This window comes from Condylura cristata, unplaced genomic scaffold, assembly GCF_000260355.1.
Source record: "Condylura cristata isolate star-nosed mole 26May11 unplaced genomic scaffold, ConCri1.0 scaffold00014, whole genome shotgun sequence".
NCBI classification, from domain to species: domain Eukaryota; kingdom Metazoa; phylum Chordata; class Mammalia; order Eulipotyphla; family Talpidae; genus Condylura; species Condylura cristata.
Window position 1 is genome coordinate 6,915,451 of NW_004567115.1, and position 13,741 is coordinate 6,929,191.

General features: G+C 36.5%; 1 protein-coding gene across 3 annotated transcripts in view; it reads left to right on the top strand.

Annotated features, from left to right (window-relative positions):
- TFDP2 (transcription factor Dp-2 (E2F dimerization partner 2)) overlaps positions 1 to 13,741 on the top strand; it is a 151,511-nt gene that overhangs the window by 104,432 nt on the left and 33,338 nt on the right. For all 3 annotated transcript variants that reach the window (XM_012724937.1, XM_004682141.2, XM_004682142.2), the window contains one exon: positions 9,545 to 9,648. In XM_012724937.1, coding sequence (XP_012580391.1) covers positions 9,545 to 9,648 — 104 coding nt within the window. The remainder of the gene's footprint in view (positions 1 to 9,544; positions 9,649 to 13,741) is intronic.

Genomic DNA, 13,741 nt, shown 5'->3' on the forward strand with positions numbered 1-13,741 from the left:
AAACAAATTGGCCCATTCCAGAATCGACCTATGACCTGACCTCATTAATACTCTATTTAAAATTAATCAATAATCCTTTACAGCAGTTATTAACAAATAGTAAAAAGGGTGCACTGGAAGGAAAGCAATATTTTGACACTTTGTTCTTCTGACCCTGCTTATTTATTTTCTAGTAGAAATATTAATAATGAATGATACAAGGCCATATAACACTGCACATAAGTGAAGTGAAGCAGAAAGGAAGTCCGTAAATTGACCCAAAAAAGTATATGATCAAGGTAGTATTTTATATCAGCAAGAGGAGTAGATTATTCATTAAAAGTATGGAAAAAAATTCAATCTTTTTCTTCTTATATCACAAAAATTCAGCTGGGTCAAAGATTTAAAATGAGGACATTAAAATATTGTAAATAAACATGAGTGATGTTTAATTCACTCCTAGCATGTAATTAATGATAATTCCAACTGGAAATTCAACACTCATAGGACAAATGAAGCATATAGCATGGCCTTGTATAATGTGGCCCTCCAGGGTGGGAAGCAAAGATAAATAAACTTTGCTGTCACTCTGACCTTCGTTTTTATATTTAAACATACTCATAGATCTTTTTAAGTATATACAAAAGTCATTAAAAAACATTAAAATTGACCACATTCTTTTAAAATGTGGTCATATAAAACCACCAAACACAAATGTTACATCGGGGAACATATTTATGGGCAGGTTTAACAAAGCATATACCTATTCCTTCAATATTTAAAGATGGCCTCTAATAAAAATGGAAAGATGGGCACAAGGGAAGGGGAAAAAAAAACTAGGTGACTTTTAACACACGTCTAGCCTTATTTATAAAAATGAGGTGCTATTTTTAATCTTAAAAATGAAAAATAAAGTTTGATAACACATTGAGTTGGTGACAACATATAAAAATGGATACTTTATACACTCTAAAGGAAGACTTAATTCGTGCTACCATTTGGTACAACCAGTGTGTATACAGCTATATATAGTCATTGTAGTATTATTTGTAGTAATGAAAAAATTTACAGCTAATAATATGTATAATACTAAAAGCTTTTCCATTACTAAGGGGCTTAATAAATAAACTTCCAGAGCCATGAAAGGAAATACTGTGTCACTAACAAAATACATATTGAGGCAGCACTCTGTGCAGGCATAGAAAGGCAGCCAAGATGCAATATTATTACTAAGTGGTGGGGAGAGCAGCATGCAGGCTAATGTAGTATTCAATCTTACCTGAAAGGAAAAAAGCATATGCTCTATGTTTATATATACTTGTAATATTTCTAGGAGGCTATTAAAAAAAAATGGCACCAGGGCTCTCCCTGGTGGCACAAGGGGTAAGGATGCAGCACTGCAAGCTAGCCACAGCCGCTTCAGTGCCAGTTCGATCCCCGGCCCCGGAGATGATCCACATGGTGAGGCAGACCTCTCCTGACCCGCCTGCTGCTCCCCACAGCAGTGTGCTTCGTCAGTCAGCCTGTTCTGCTCCCAACCCTGTCCCTGGTGAATCCTGTCACCACCTCTGCTCCTCTGGCCTGTACCTCATTTCTGTATGCATAAATAAATCTTAAAAAAAAAAAAAGGCACCAGTAGCTGTCAGTGGACAAGAGAATGGTTAAGTAATGGTTAGGGATGTGAAGAGACGTAGTTTTCTCTGTACATTCTTGTCTCCTGTTGACATTCATGTATTCATGCATCCATTCATCCAGCGAGTATTTGTGGAGTTATACTAAGTCCCAGCTCAGCAGTGAATGACATGACAAAGCCTCTCCTTGAAGAACTTAAAATTCTGAGCGTGGTTAGGCTGTCAGTGAATAGAAGACAATCACATAAGCAAATAAGTATAATATAGTTTCCTATATAGAGATTAGTACTCCTGTAAAAAAAATCGTGGTAAATTAGGAAGTGTTTGGGATAGGGTGGTCAGTTATCTCTGATGCCGTGACTACTGAGCAGGCTTGAAGGAAGCTGGGGAATAAGGCTTGTAGATATCTGAGGGAAGAAAGTTGCAGGTAGAAAAGAAACTAAGGATACAGACCATGAGTTGTAAATTTGCTTGGCATGGCTTGACAAAGGAGTACTGAAGAGACAATGTAGTGGAATGAAATAAGATAGGGACAGGTATGATGTCTAAAAAGGTCAGATACAGGTAACAGGGCTCTCAGTGCTCATGAGGAGTTAGGTTCACTGACATACAAAGCCAGCTGGAGGTTTTTAAAGAGAATTACTCTGTAAAGCAGTAACTCCATGACTGATAGTATAATAAGAGTCCATTTATGTAATTTAAAATTTTGTAGTAGCCATTTAAAAAAGGTAAAGAAACAAAACCAGGTAAACTTAGTTTTAATGATAGATTTTACTTAGCCCAACATATCTAAAACATTATCACTCAATATATCGATTAAAGTTAAATAAATTTGAAATCAGGTCCTCATGTAACACTAATCACATTTCAAATGTGTAATCGTTACAACATGTGCCTAGTGACTACTGTGTTGGACAGTGTGGGAATAGAGTTTTGGGGTGGGTGCAGTGGACACAGTATAGAATCTAGCAGGTTGATAAAATCAAGACAGATGGTGAAATAATCCAAGCAACAGATAGTGACTTGGACCTTAGTGGGTGAAAAATAATTCTATGCAAGATTAAGGTGACTTTTAACACACGTCTAGCCTTTTAACTTTTTTAAGTAGAGGCAAGATGATTTATTAGTGGATTGAATGAAAAGAGGATATAAGAGAAAGAGAGCAGTTAGCAAGAAGGTTGTAGAATTTATAATTAGCCTCTTACTGATAGTAAATTGCCTACCTCACTTTTTCCCATCTTTAACCTTTCTAGCCTAGAGTTCTATGAATTTGACAAACACACAGCCCAGGTCATTTTTAAACTTTTATAGAGAGCTGTGTGTTTGCTTGTCTTGTACTCTGCAGATAAATACTACTTTTGATTTCAGAGATATTTACAAATCCACAAAATAGACAAATTCTTTCCCCCAGTAGGTTACTGATTTGGTTCATCTAGGAAGATGTGACACAGGCTTAGGTGAAGAAAGTTCTTCCAAGAACATATTCAGGCAAAAGAAGGGGGAAAAGTCTTCCAGAAAAAATCAGTGCTGTGAAAAAGTAACTCACACTGGCATCATATAAACAAACTAGTTACTTGAATTTTCCATTTTAATTGGACACATTGAAGGTGATTTCACTGGAAATGGAACTCTCTAAAACTTATGAGTGAAAGAAATCTGTGATGTCTATAAACAATTCTATTGGAAAGCAAGAGGATTCCAAATCCTTAAGAAATGTAAATGAAATCAGAGCCAAAATGTTGTGCCTTTGCCAAGGTGGTGGTGTAAATTCAAGCTCTTGTCCCAGAGTCTTCCCAGGTGATCGTTAGTTAACTCAGGGAATTGGTGGGACCAAGATCCAGGCAGGATTTAAATTTTGTGTTTAGTAAATATAGTGAGAGCCCAAAGCTGGCTCTGGCAGTGCCAGGCCCTGTGGCCACAGAGATGTGAAATACTGATGGGAAATGACTTCAATGTGCTTTGGTGGTGCTTCCTTGACATGCTGAGAAATCTCAGGACACTGCATGTTTTTTGCCCATATTAAAATGTGCCCTTTTGGAGTGAAAAATTATTTCTGCTGCTGAATCTAGTTGATTGGAAGAAAGCAAATTTTGTCTAAATCTGCTTTTATTCTTGATATTAGTTTCCTAATCCCAGTGAAGCTCCTTTAGCTGCTTCTAAATAAAGCACATTTCATTTAACTCGTTAACATGGACACTTCATTTACAGACCTTTGTCCTGTTTGAGCAGTTGTAGCTGCTTCCCTCTTGCTCTCACTTTTTTTTCAAAATGGCAGTAGATTTACTTATTTATTGTTTATTTATGGGTGCATAAGTACAAGAACTGGGATTGTGGGCCAGAGGTGCAGAGGGGTCAGGGATGAGAGGATTCACTGGAAACAAGAGTGGGGAGCAGCACAGGCAGATCTACTGAAATACACTGCTGGGGGAGCAGGGTGAGACAGGAGAGGTCTGCTGTGCCATGTGGGTCACCTCCCTAGCCAGGGATCAAACTCTTGCTGCAGTGGCTGCCAGTAGCTTAATAGTGCAGACACTTAACTCCTTGTGCCACCAAGGAGGTGCTTTTAAATTATAAACAAATTGCATGTATGTTCATAAAACACTTTTTCAAATAATAAAAGTGTATAAAAACAAAGTAAAACTTTACTCCATACTACTAACCAGAATTAACCTTTATTAAATTTGTTGTTTACCTTGCCAAGCTTTTAATGCATGAATAAGCTTATGTGTTGGTATAATTTTTAGAGTAAATAGAATCATAGTAATCATATTCCATGGAATGGGAATCATTTTCCATGGCAGTACATGCTTACATAATATTGAGACTATCTATATATTATATTCCATTACATGCTCATACCAGAAGATGTTGAAGCATTTAAATTATTTCCAGGATTAACTTATCCACAATGCTACAATCCTAGGACATATGTGATTGTTTTTATCTGCTTAATTTATGAGGCTGTATTTCCTGCAGAGGAATGCTTTTCAGAGGCTATACCCATGATTAATAGTAATGTTGCAGAGACCAGGATCAACTGGACACTTAGGCAGTGCAAAGCAGTTGAAAAGATATTTATTGAAGTTGAAAGAAGCTTTAAAATGTGTATTATTGTTTCTAAAGCAGTTAATTTTGTAACATACAATCCCATCCCTCCTTTCTAATTACATTCTCAGACTGCCTTCCAGAAACGCTCCTCTGTCAAAGTGTATTATTAGCCCCCCCTTGAGCACAGACACACTGTCATTTGCAATGAAGATCCATAGTGCTTAATGTTAGCACTTGACATATGGTAGGTGCCAGGTATTTATTTATGCATACAAGAACTGGGGTGTAGGCCAGAGGGGAGGGAGGTGAGAGGATTCACCAGAGACAAGAGTAGCGAGTGCAGAGCAGAACAGGCAAATCGGCTGAAATATACTGCTGAGGCGGGCAGGGAGTAAGACAGGAGAGGTCTGCTGGGCCATGTGGGTCAGCTCCTTGGGTGGGATGGAACTCTTACTTCCCCTGCCAGTGGCTGGTGATAGCTTGTCAGTGTTGAGACATTAACCCCAGCGCCACTATTGAGGCCCCAAATGTCCAAAAAAAAAACCCTTATTTTGTCATTTATTTATCAATTTAGGACATTATTAAACTGATAAAAATGTTTCTTTTTTTAAAAGAACTTATTTTAATAAAACTAAGCATCTTATTTGATTACTAATATTTATATTCATATATTCAACGTATTTTTATATTGAGGTATTTTCTATTTTTTTTTTTACAGACATATGTGGGAAGTTAAGTGAACAAAATATTTTAAAGGTACTAATCTAGGTATGTTGCAAATTTGATTATGAAATCAGATTTGTCTTTTAAGTATATTGGGTCTTTTGCTATTTAGAAAATATTTATTTTGGGGTAGTCAAATACATCTCTTTGTTTTCACTTAAGATTTCTAAATTTGGCAGCATGCTTGGAAGTGTCCTGATCCCCAAATTATTTTTTAAATTATATTTCTTCTAATGTTTTTATGGTTTTAATTTTTATGTTTAAATGTTTTGGAATTTATTTTTGTGGAACATGAGACATTGTAATCTAAGGGTTATTTTCAAATCCAAAAAGGCAATTTCAACAACATTCTTAATTAACCCACCTTTTCCCCATTGATTAGAAATACTGTCTTTACATATATAAAATTTCCATATACAAATGAAGTAATTTCTTGACTTTCTGTTTTGTCAAGGATCATTATTTCATTCACTTTAGCTGTATAACAATTAATAAAATTTAGTAGGCTAAAGTCTCCTTATACCCATTAGTCCCTTTTTTTCCTCAAAAAAATTTTGTTGGCTATTTTCTGCCTTTATTCATCCAGATACACTTGAGAATCAGTTTTTTAAAACAGTTAAATTCCCTTTACATTCTTTTGCTATTAGTGGCATGACATTTTTCTTTTACTTTGACTGAAGTTTTATATTTAATTTTCCTTTAGTGTTACTTTTAGAATTAGGGTCAATCTGTTTCCTAATTTTAATTATCTTTTTTTATGTTTCTTGCGTCACTGTTTTTTGTAAAGTTTTCTATTTTTGCTTATAATGCAGTGAGTCAGAGATTATCTCACCTTAAATATGCAGTAGCATGAAGGTTATTTTTCAAAACCACCCAAGACCCAGAGCTATGTGCTCCTCATGCGGATCTAGGTGTGTTTCCTGTTTGGGACTAAGTTTATGCCAGATCTGTCATCTATTCTGTAACTTCTCCCCATAAAATCATAGATTACTAAACTCCAGTTAGGTGAATTCTTTAGCAGGTGACTAACCATTTTGGGGGGAATTTTCATAATTATCTCTATTTTGATAAGATAGACATGCAATATTTTTACAAATCATCTACATAATTACAGAAGAAAAAAATTCATTTGATAATACTGAATGTTCAGTCACAATAAAGGACCTGGTGTGTAAATTGATTTCAGAATCAGTACAAGTTATGCTAGCTGGTTAAAAAATAACAAAGGGTACAATTTCGAAAGTATGGCTTCCAGATTGGGAAAGTACCAATCAGTGCTAATTAAACAATTTCATGGGTGGGTATGTGCCCTGTTTTTGTGCCAGAGGTTAAATGAGGTGGTAGGACACAAAGCTGGGAGACATCACCCACTTACAGTAGAACTGAAATAAAGAATAATGTGATGAAAAGCCACAGGGAAGGTTTCCGAAACACAGAATCTGGGACAGCTTTTAAGGAGGTGACTCACAGAGCAGAGGCTTTGGATGGGGAACTGTGCCCCTCCTTACCGATGGGATTTTGCAGAGATCATTTCACCTCACTCTATCTCAGTTTCTTATTGGTAAAATGGAGTCAGTAATGACACATTTTACATTGTTGCCCAAAGTGTTACTGAGGTGAGATATGTGTGGGAAACCTCTATAGCAGACTGGGGTGAGAAATAGTATTTAAGTGTTAAAAGGCCAGAGTTGTGTCACAGAGACTTCCAGCAGTAGGAAAGATATATCCCACCATGGGTTCTAGAAAGACAAAGTGTTTAATCAGACTGGAGTGTAAGGACCAGGAGGGAGGACACAATATGAATTCTCTAATTCGTAGCTTTTGTGCTCATGTTGAGGAATCTGAGAAACATTTAGGAAGTGTTGTAGAGTCTTGGAAGACCCTCAGGAGGAAGTGTTAAAAACACTTTTGTCAAAAAACAAAAACACTATTGTCATTTGAAAGACTGGCTTATTACAGATGTCTAGACAGACCAGAAAAGCTATTGGAAAAGGAATATCCTGGTAGAGCATGGTGCTCATCCATAGATGCACTTTGGGACTAGCTGGAGAGTGCAATGCCCAAGTTCATGCCAGTCGATTATAATAGCAGCTCTGTGGGTAGGGCCAGAGTTTTTTTGTTTTTAATTAATTATGTATTTATACATATAGAACTGGGGTACAGGCCAGAGGTGCAGGGGCAATGAGAGTATTCACCAGACAGAGTGGGGAGCAGAACAGGCTACAGAGGGGAACAGTGAGCAAGACAGGAGAGCTCGACTGCGCCATGTGGGTCACCTCCCTGTCCTGGGATCAAACTCATGCTGAAGTGACTGCGGCCAGCTTTGTAGTGCTGCACTTTAACCAGTTGCACCACCAGGGAGGGCCCTGGACATTGGTATTTTTTTATTGCTCCCTAGGTCTTCATTCCATTGTGCAGCCAGGTTTGTGAACTACTGAGCCAATCCATCATAACAGCAGTTCTGTGGGTGGGGCCAGACATTGCTATTTTTTATTGCTTCCCAGGTCATTCCATTGTGCATGCAGCTAGCTGAGGTCAAGGGTAACTGTAGTCAAACCATATTTGATAAAGTTTCAAATTAGCAAATGCTAGCCACATAATAGCATGGGGTAAGGCACTAACAAGTAGGATATGGTGGTCCATTGAATGAAGATTGGCTATTTCTGGATTAAGTTACTGGGTGGTGATGGTCATATACCAACGCTCAGTTATATAGCAAAGTTGAGAACATGAAGGAGAAACAGATGTGGATACTCAACCTCCCTAGGTAGGCATGAGAAAGATAATTTAATTTTGAAATGTGAATGGGAGAAAAAATGATACATGATAAATGGACAGAAAAAAACTGGAGGGATGAAATGGTATAGTTGAAAACTCAAGTGACAAGACAGATAATTGATGAGGGAGATAGCTGAGGAGACAGAAGGTACAAAACAGACTTGAAAGAAATAATTTATATGAGGATTTCTACTCAAAAATAAGTAAAATCAGGAAGATAAGTCCACAGATTGAGGAAGAAGAGCTGTATTGTAGCCTGATGGCTTGATTACCTTACTGAGGAGATTAAGAGTGTCTGCTATGGATTAGGAGCTAAGAAAAGGGAACTCTGAAGGAGGATGGACAAGCTTTGGAAGAGCTGAGGAAGGAGGCTGACCAGGATGTGGCTTCCTACTCCTACTCTTTAAATGTCGAGTTTCCCCAGTTTCAGTATTTACCCCCTCACCTGGGTGACCTCCTTTGTTATATCAGAGTCCTGTTATTCTTCTGAGACAAACAGCAACAGTCTGAAGTTTATGGGGAGGAGTTAAGTAGTTAATATAATAGTACAGAATATTATTGGTTGGCTTTTTGCTTGAGGGATAGCACTTTACTATTTTAACCTGAATTTTAAAGTGTTGAAATCATTTGAAAACTGTAGATCCCACAGTTTCCAAAATCAGTAACTAGGTTTCATTGTTTCTTTTTTTCATAAACACCTCAAAAAATAACCAACTCAGCATTTTGGAAACTTACTAAATTTTATATGCATATTTCATACTGTATATAGAGAAGATCTAATATTTATTTTCATGTCCTATCTCCTTTTATTTTCTATGCTATCTAATGAACATTAACTGTATATCTCAATTTTTATATAAACTATGACTTGTGGAGCCTTCCTGGTGGTACAAGGGATTAAGTCTCAGCACTATGATACTATGGGCAGCTACTGCAACACAAGTTCGATCCTCAGCCAGGGAGCTGATCCACACAGCACAACAGACCTCTCTTGTCTTACCCACAGCTTCCTTCAGCAGTATTTCAGTGGACCTGCCTGTTGTGCTCCCCACTCTATCTCTGGTGAATCCTCTCACCCTCTGCACCTCTGACCTATACCCCAGCTCTTGTATGCATAAATAAATTAATCTTTTAAAAAAAAAACTGTGATTTGCATTATGTAGTCTCTAAATATTTTTTCCTCTAAAAAAACAACTAAAAGTTCAGCAGTCAATAAAGCAATCGTTACTATCACTTTTCTGTAATATTTCTTGTTTATAACTTACTTCTTAAGATAATTATAAATCACATAAGCAAAACTGGAGTTAGTACCATGTATGTTTTGATAGGTAGAAGGTGGATTTACTATCACAGATCAGTAACCTAGTGCTTTTATCTCATTCCAGGTAATATTTCATTTGTTGCATTTCCAGTTTCCAGCACCAACTCACCGACAAAGATTTTACCAAAAACCTTAGGACCAATAAATGTGAATGTTGGACCCCAAATGGTAAGAAAAATCATCCAATCTTAGGAATTGAAACTTCACTTAGGCAAGACTAATTTTATTTGTAATTGCAGTAACATTGCACTGTAACATTTTAGAAGTTTTAGGTGTAGGCTACTCATATTCAAGATATTCACTCAGATGTACCAGTTAACTTCTTATCTCAATTCCTTTTTTAAAAGGTGCTGTTGTCTTCTAAATGTAACTAATTGTGGCTTGAGAAAAAAAAAAAGCCTGTGCTCTTCAGTGTTTGATTTTCATTTTTGAATTTGTGGGTTCAGGATTTGTAATGTTAAAGCATTTTTGTGCTCAGTGAAGCTTCTCTTGGTTAATTAAATTGATTTTAAAACTGTTGTTTTATTCTCCTTTATTATTTTTCTTATAAAATATACTCTACTGCCCTATATTATGCCCATACTTATATAAATTGAAACTCACCCGACAGTTATTCTGTATCTGAAACTATTTATTCTGTGAAAGGACATTTGGGGAAAAGTTTCATATCATTTCATTTTAATCTGTAACAGTAGAGAAAAAAAGAAAAAGAATTTAAAATGGGGCTTTCCTGCTCCCACAGGAGTTAAAGTCTCAGTGCTCTCAAGTGTTCACCAGCCTCTCCAATACTCGAGTTCTGATCCCCAGCCAGAGGTGACCCACATGGCACAGCAGACCTCTCCTGTTTCACCTGCTGCTCCCCTCAGCAGTGTATTTCAGTGGATCTGCTTGTTCTGCTCCCCACTCTGTTTATGGTGAATCCTCTTAAAAACCTCCCCTCCCCCCACCTCTGGACTACACCCCAGTTCTTGTATGCATAAATTAAAGTAAATCTTTAAAATTAAAAAATAAATAAAATAGAAAATATTTCACTGTTTCTCTGAAGGGATTTACTAGTTATACTAGAATTTGAGTGTACAACACTTTTCTAGAAGGTTGTGTATTCTTATCTGTAGAGGAATAAGGACAAATTTTATCCTTAATGTACATTGCTATGGACTGTGTATTGTTAAATGCAAAAAATATTTAGACAGAAATATTTAGACAGAACGTATTTAATGGTCTCAGAAAGTCTTTAAGATTTTAAGACTTTCTAGACAGGACATTTTTCTTGATCATTTGAAGACTGTTAATCATCTGCAGAATTCAAAAGCTAAAGATCTTACAAAATTTATTTAAGTATGTGAAGAATGTAATCTGACTGCAATCCTCATAGAGAGGCTCGGCAAAGTGTTCCCATTTCAAGGTAGTTCAGGGTATATGGCCAAACATTTGCGAAGCACAGCGGCTCCCTTGCCAGCCACTACAGTAGCTGCAGATGTGATAAGGCACCTCACTTGAAAGTCTGGAAATAAGATTCTGGAAACACCCAAATTAAACAAACATACCCAAACATTTGTGAATTTGCCCCTTGATAGTACTCCTCTTTCTTGAGAGACTGCTTCCTGTTAACTTTTACTAGTGATGCTGTGATAGCTGCAGTTTGACTTTCTCATAGGGAAACACAATTTTTCTCCCTATTGTCAACTTGAGCTAATGCACACAGAAGCCTTTCTACCCCTGGTTCTTGCCAGGATAAGGACTCTGTGCTGTCAGTACTCCCCAGTACCGTGCAAAGCTCAGAATCAGCAAAACAAAGGTCAGAGAAGGACAGGCAATTTGGGACTCTCCTGACCAGGAGGCTTTTTTGCATTTTGAGTTCTTGGGCTGGTGTCAGTTTTTTAGTTAGAGCCATTTCTCCTCTTGCTTGTCTCTTTTGAATATTGTCCCCTCACCTTCTATATCTCATCCATGAGTTTTAAACATTTTTGCTTAGATTGAAAATGTTGAATATGACCTCACCATTAGTCATCTTTTTCACTTATTTCTTTAACATTTCTCTTCAGAAGTCAGATCTTAATAGTAGAGGGAAATGTCAGAAGTCTCCAAGAAAAAAAGTTGTTCTCTGTGTTTATAGAAGCTAGTCTAGCAGTAACTATTTTAGTTTGGGATACTTCTGCTTTTCTTACAGGTGTCCAGATAAATATATACAAGATAATCTCATGATTATCTTTATTTAAACATAGTTAAAAGCTGCATGTTTCTTATAATGACAATTAAAATTTTGTCAAATAATAAAATCCTGTAGTACTTTGTGTAGTTTCTTTTTCTTTGGTACAGAAGCACTCGAGCTTTCTTGCTGTAGATGGCAGTAGTGCGTAAGGTATATTTGAGAACAGAAAATCTTCAAGGAGAGATTCATCACCTCGTGTAATCTGTAGTCGAATAAACCACATGATTATATTTAAATTAAGGATGTCTGGGTTTTCTTATGGGAAGGGGTCCTGAAATTCCAGTGTTCTGAAGAGATCAAGGGGATCTCCTCTAGAAGTAACTCCTCTAATTTGAATTTGGGATTTCAAAGTTAAGGTTTAATTTTACAAAGCACATCTGACTCATCACCTATAAAAATTAATTTTCCCATATTCAGTGGCCAATAGTCAGTCGATTTTTTTTTTTCCTGTTGGTTTTGTTTCCTGAGGCTGTCACTGTCCTAGTTTAGGAACTTTATACATTGCACATGAATTTCTGTCTTGTCTTTCCAATTAAAGTCAATCATTTCTCCAGGTTGTTCTTTCAGGAAATGTTAACTAAGGATTTATTATGTACTTGTACTGAGAGAAGAGAACAGAGTATTACTAATTACTCTCAGACCAGCAAACAGTTATCACTGGCAATCTGACATTAAGGAAAAAATAATAAACCAGAACATAGCAGTTTGTTGCCAAGGTCATTCTCAATAAAGATAAGCAGATTTTCTGATTTGTTTCCTTTCTTTTTTAATTTTTTTCCCTACAAAGTCCTTTAAATCAGGTAACACCAAGCCTGAAAGGCTACTAAAACAAATAAAGAACTCTTTGTGATACTACTGCAGCAGTAATGCAGTCTGTTTCAGGCGTAAGTGGCAGTGATTAGAATTTCTTTGTGCAAACTCCTGGTCTAGGAATAGAGTAGATAATGCTGATCAAAATTCAAATTTCCTTCTTAAGCTGTCACACTGAAGGTCAGAATGATCGAGACCATTTGAAGTGTGTAGAGTGATTGGTGAGAGAACTATGTCTTTTATAGTGTATTTACTTACCAGATTTTATGTAAATCTTCCAAGCATATTAATGAACACAGAAGCTACTTTTCCCCCAACATTTTAAAAGCTGAGTCGTTTGTCTCAGTTTGTTGAAAATTCATTGCATCTTCTTAGAACTATCTCCTTGTACTATGCTGAGGCCCTGCAAACCCTTAAAAGATTTTGTACTCAAGTGGAGGTGAGTAGGTGGGGTGGGATGTATGGAGGGTAAAAGGTATGAACGTTTCTCATGAAGCAAGCTTCCGAATTCCTTACTTAATAGTCCTTGGCTTATTGTAGAGAATCGGAATTCTCTAGATATTTGTTAGTATGTCATCTTTTGTTTATATTTTATTTTTTTACTAAAATTATATCCTAAACATTTGTATATAGTAGCATCTCCCTAGTTCCAAATTGGCATAACACCAAACGCATGGAGGGTTATGTTCTTAAATCTTTAGTAAATGAATGGGTGCTCATCAGGCTTTAGTAGCAATCTGATTTTGAATGCAGGTGCATGCTTCTTCTTGGTTCAGTATGGCACAAGTTACAACTAAGATAATGGTTCAACTTAGACCCAGCCACGGATACAGCTTTCATTTGATCAGGGTGACAAGAATTAATAAGCATTTTGCCTAATGGCAGTAGAAAAATAGCTATTTCTTTTGTTTTAAGAATTGTCATTTAAAATTATATGTAGTCAACATATATTTATTTTCTCTCTTAACTGGGGTTTAAATAAAACCTTGATATTAAGGAAACTTGCAAAGCTCTCTACAGAAGTAGAAAAAACTCCTTTGTGATCATGGCCACTTTAGTATGTATCTGCCTGGAGCCAGTCAGGTTTCATTCATACCCAGGTTACTGAAGCATGCTTTAAAAGATGCTACTAGAAAACCTAACTGCTTTTTGTGTTAATTATTATAACATCTTGGGGAGAGTCATGTTGTTTACCAATGAATAAGATCTGCATTTGGAGACACATATCAAGGAAATTTT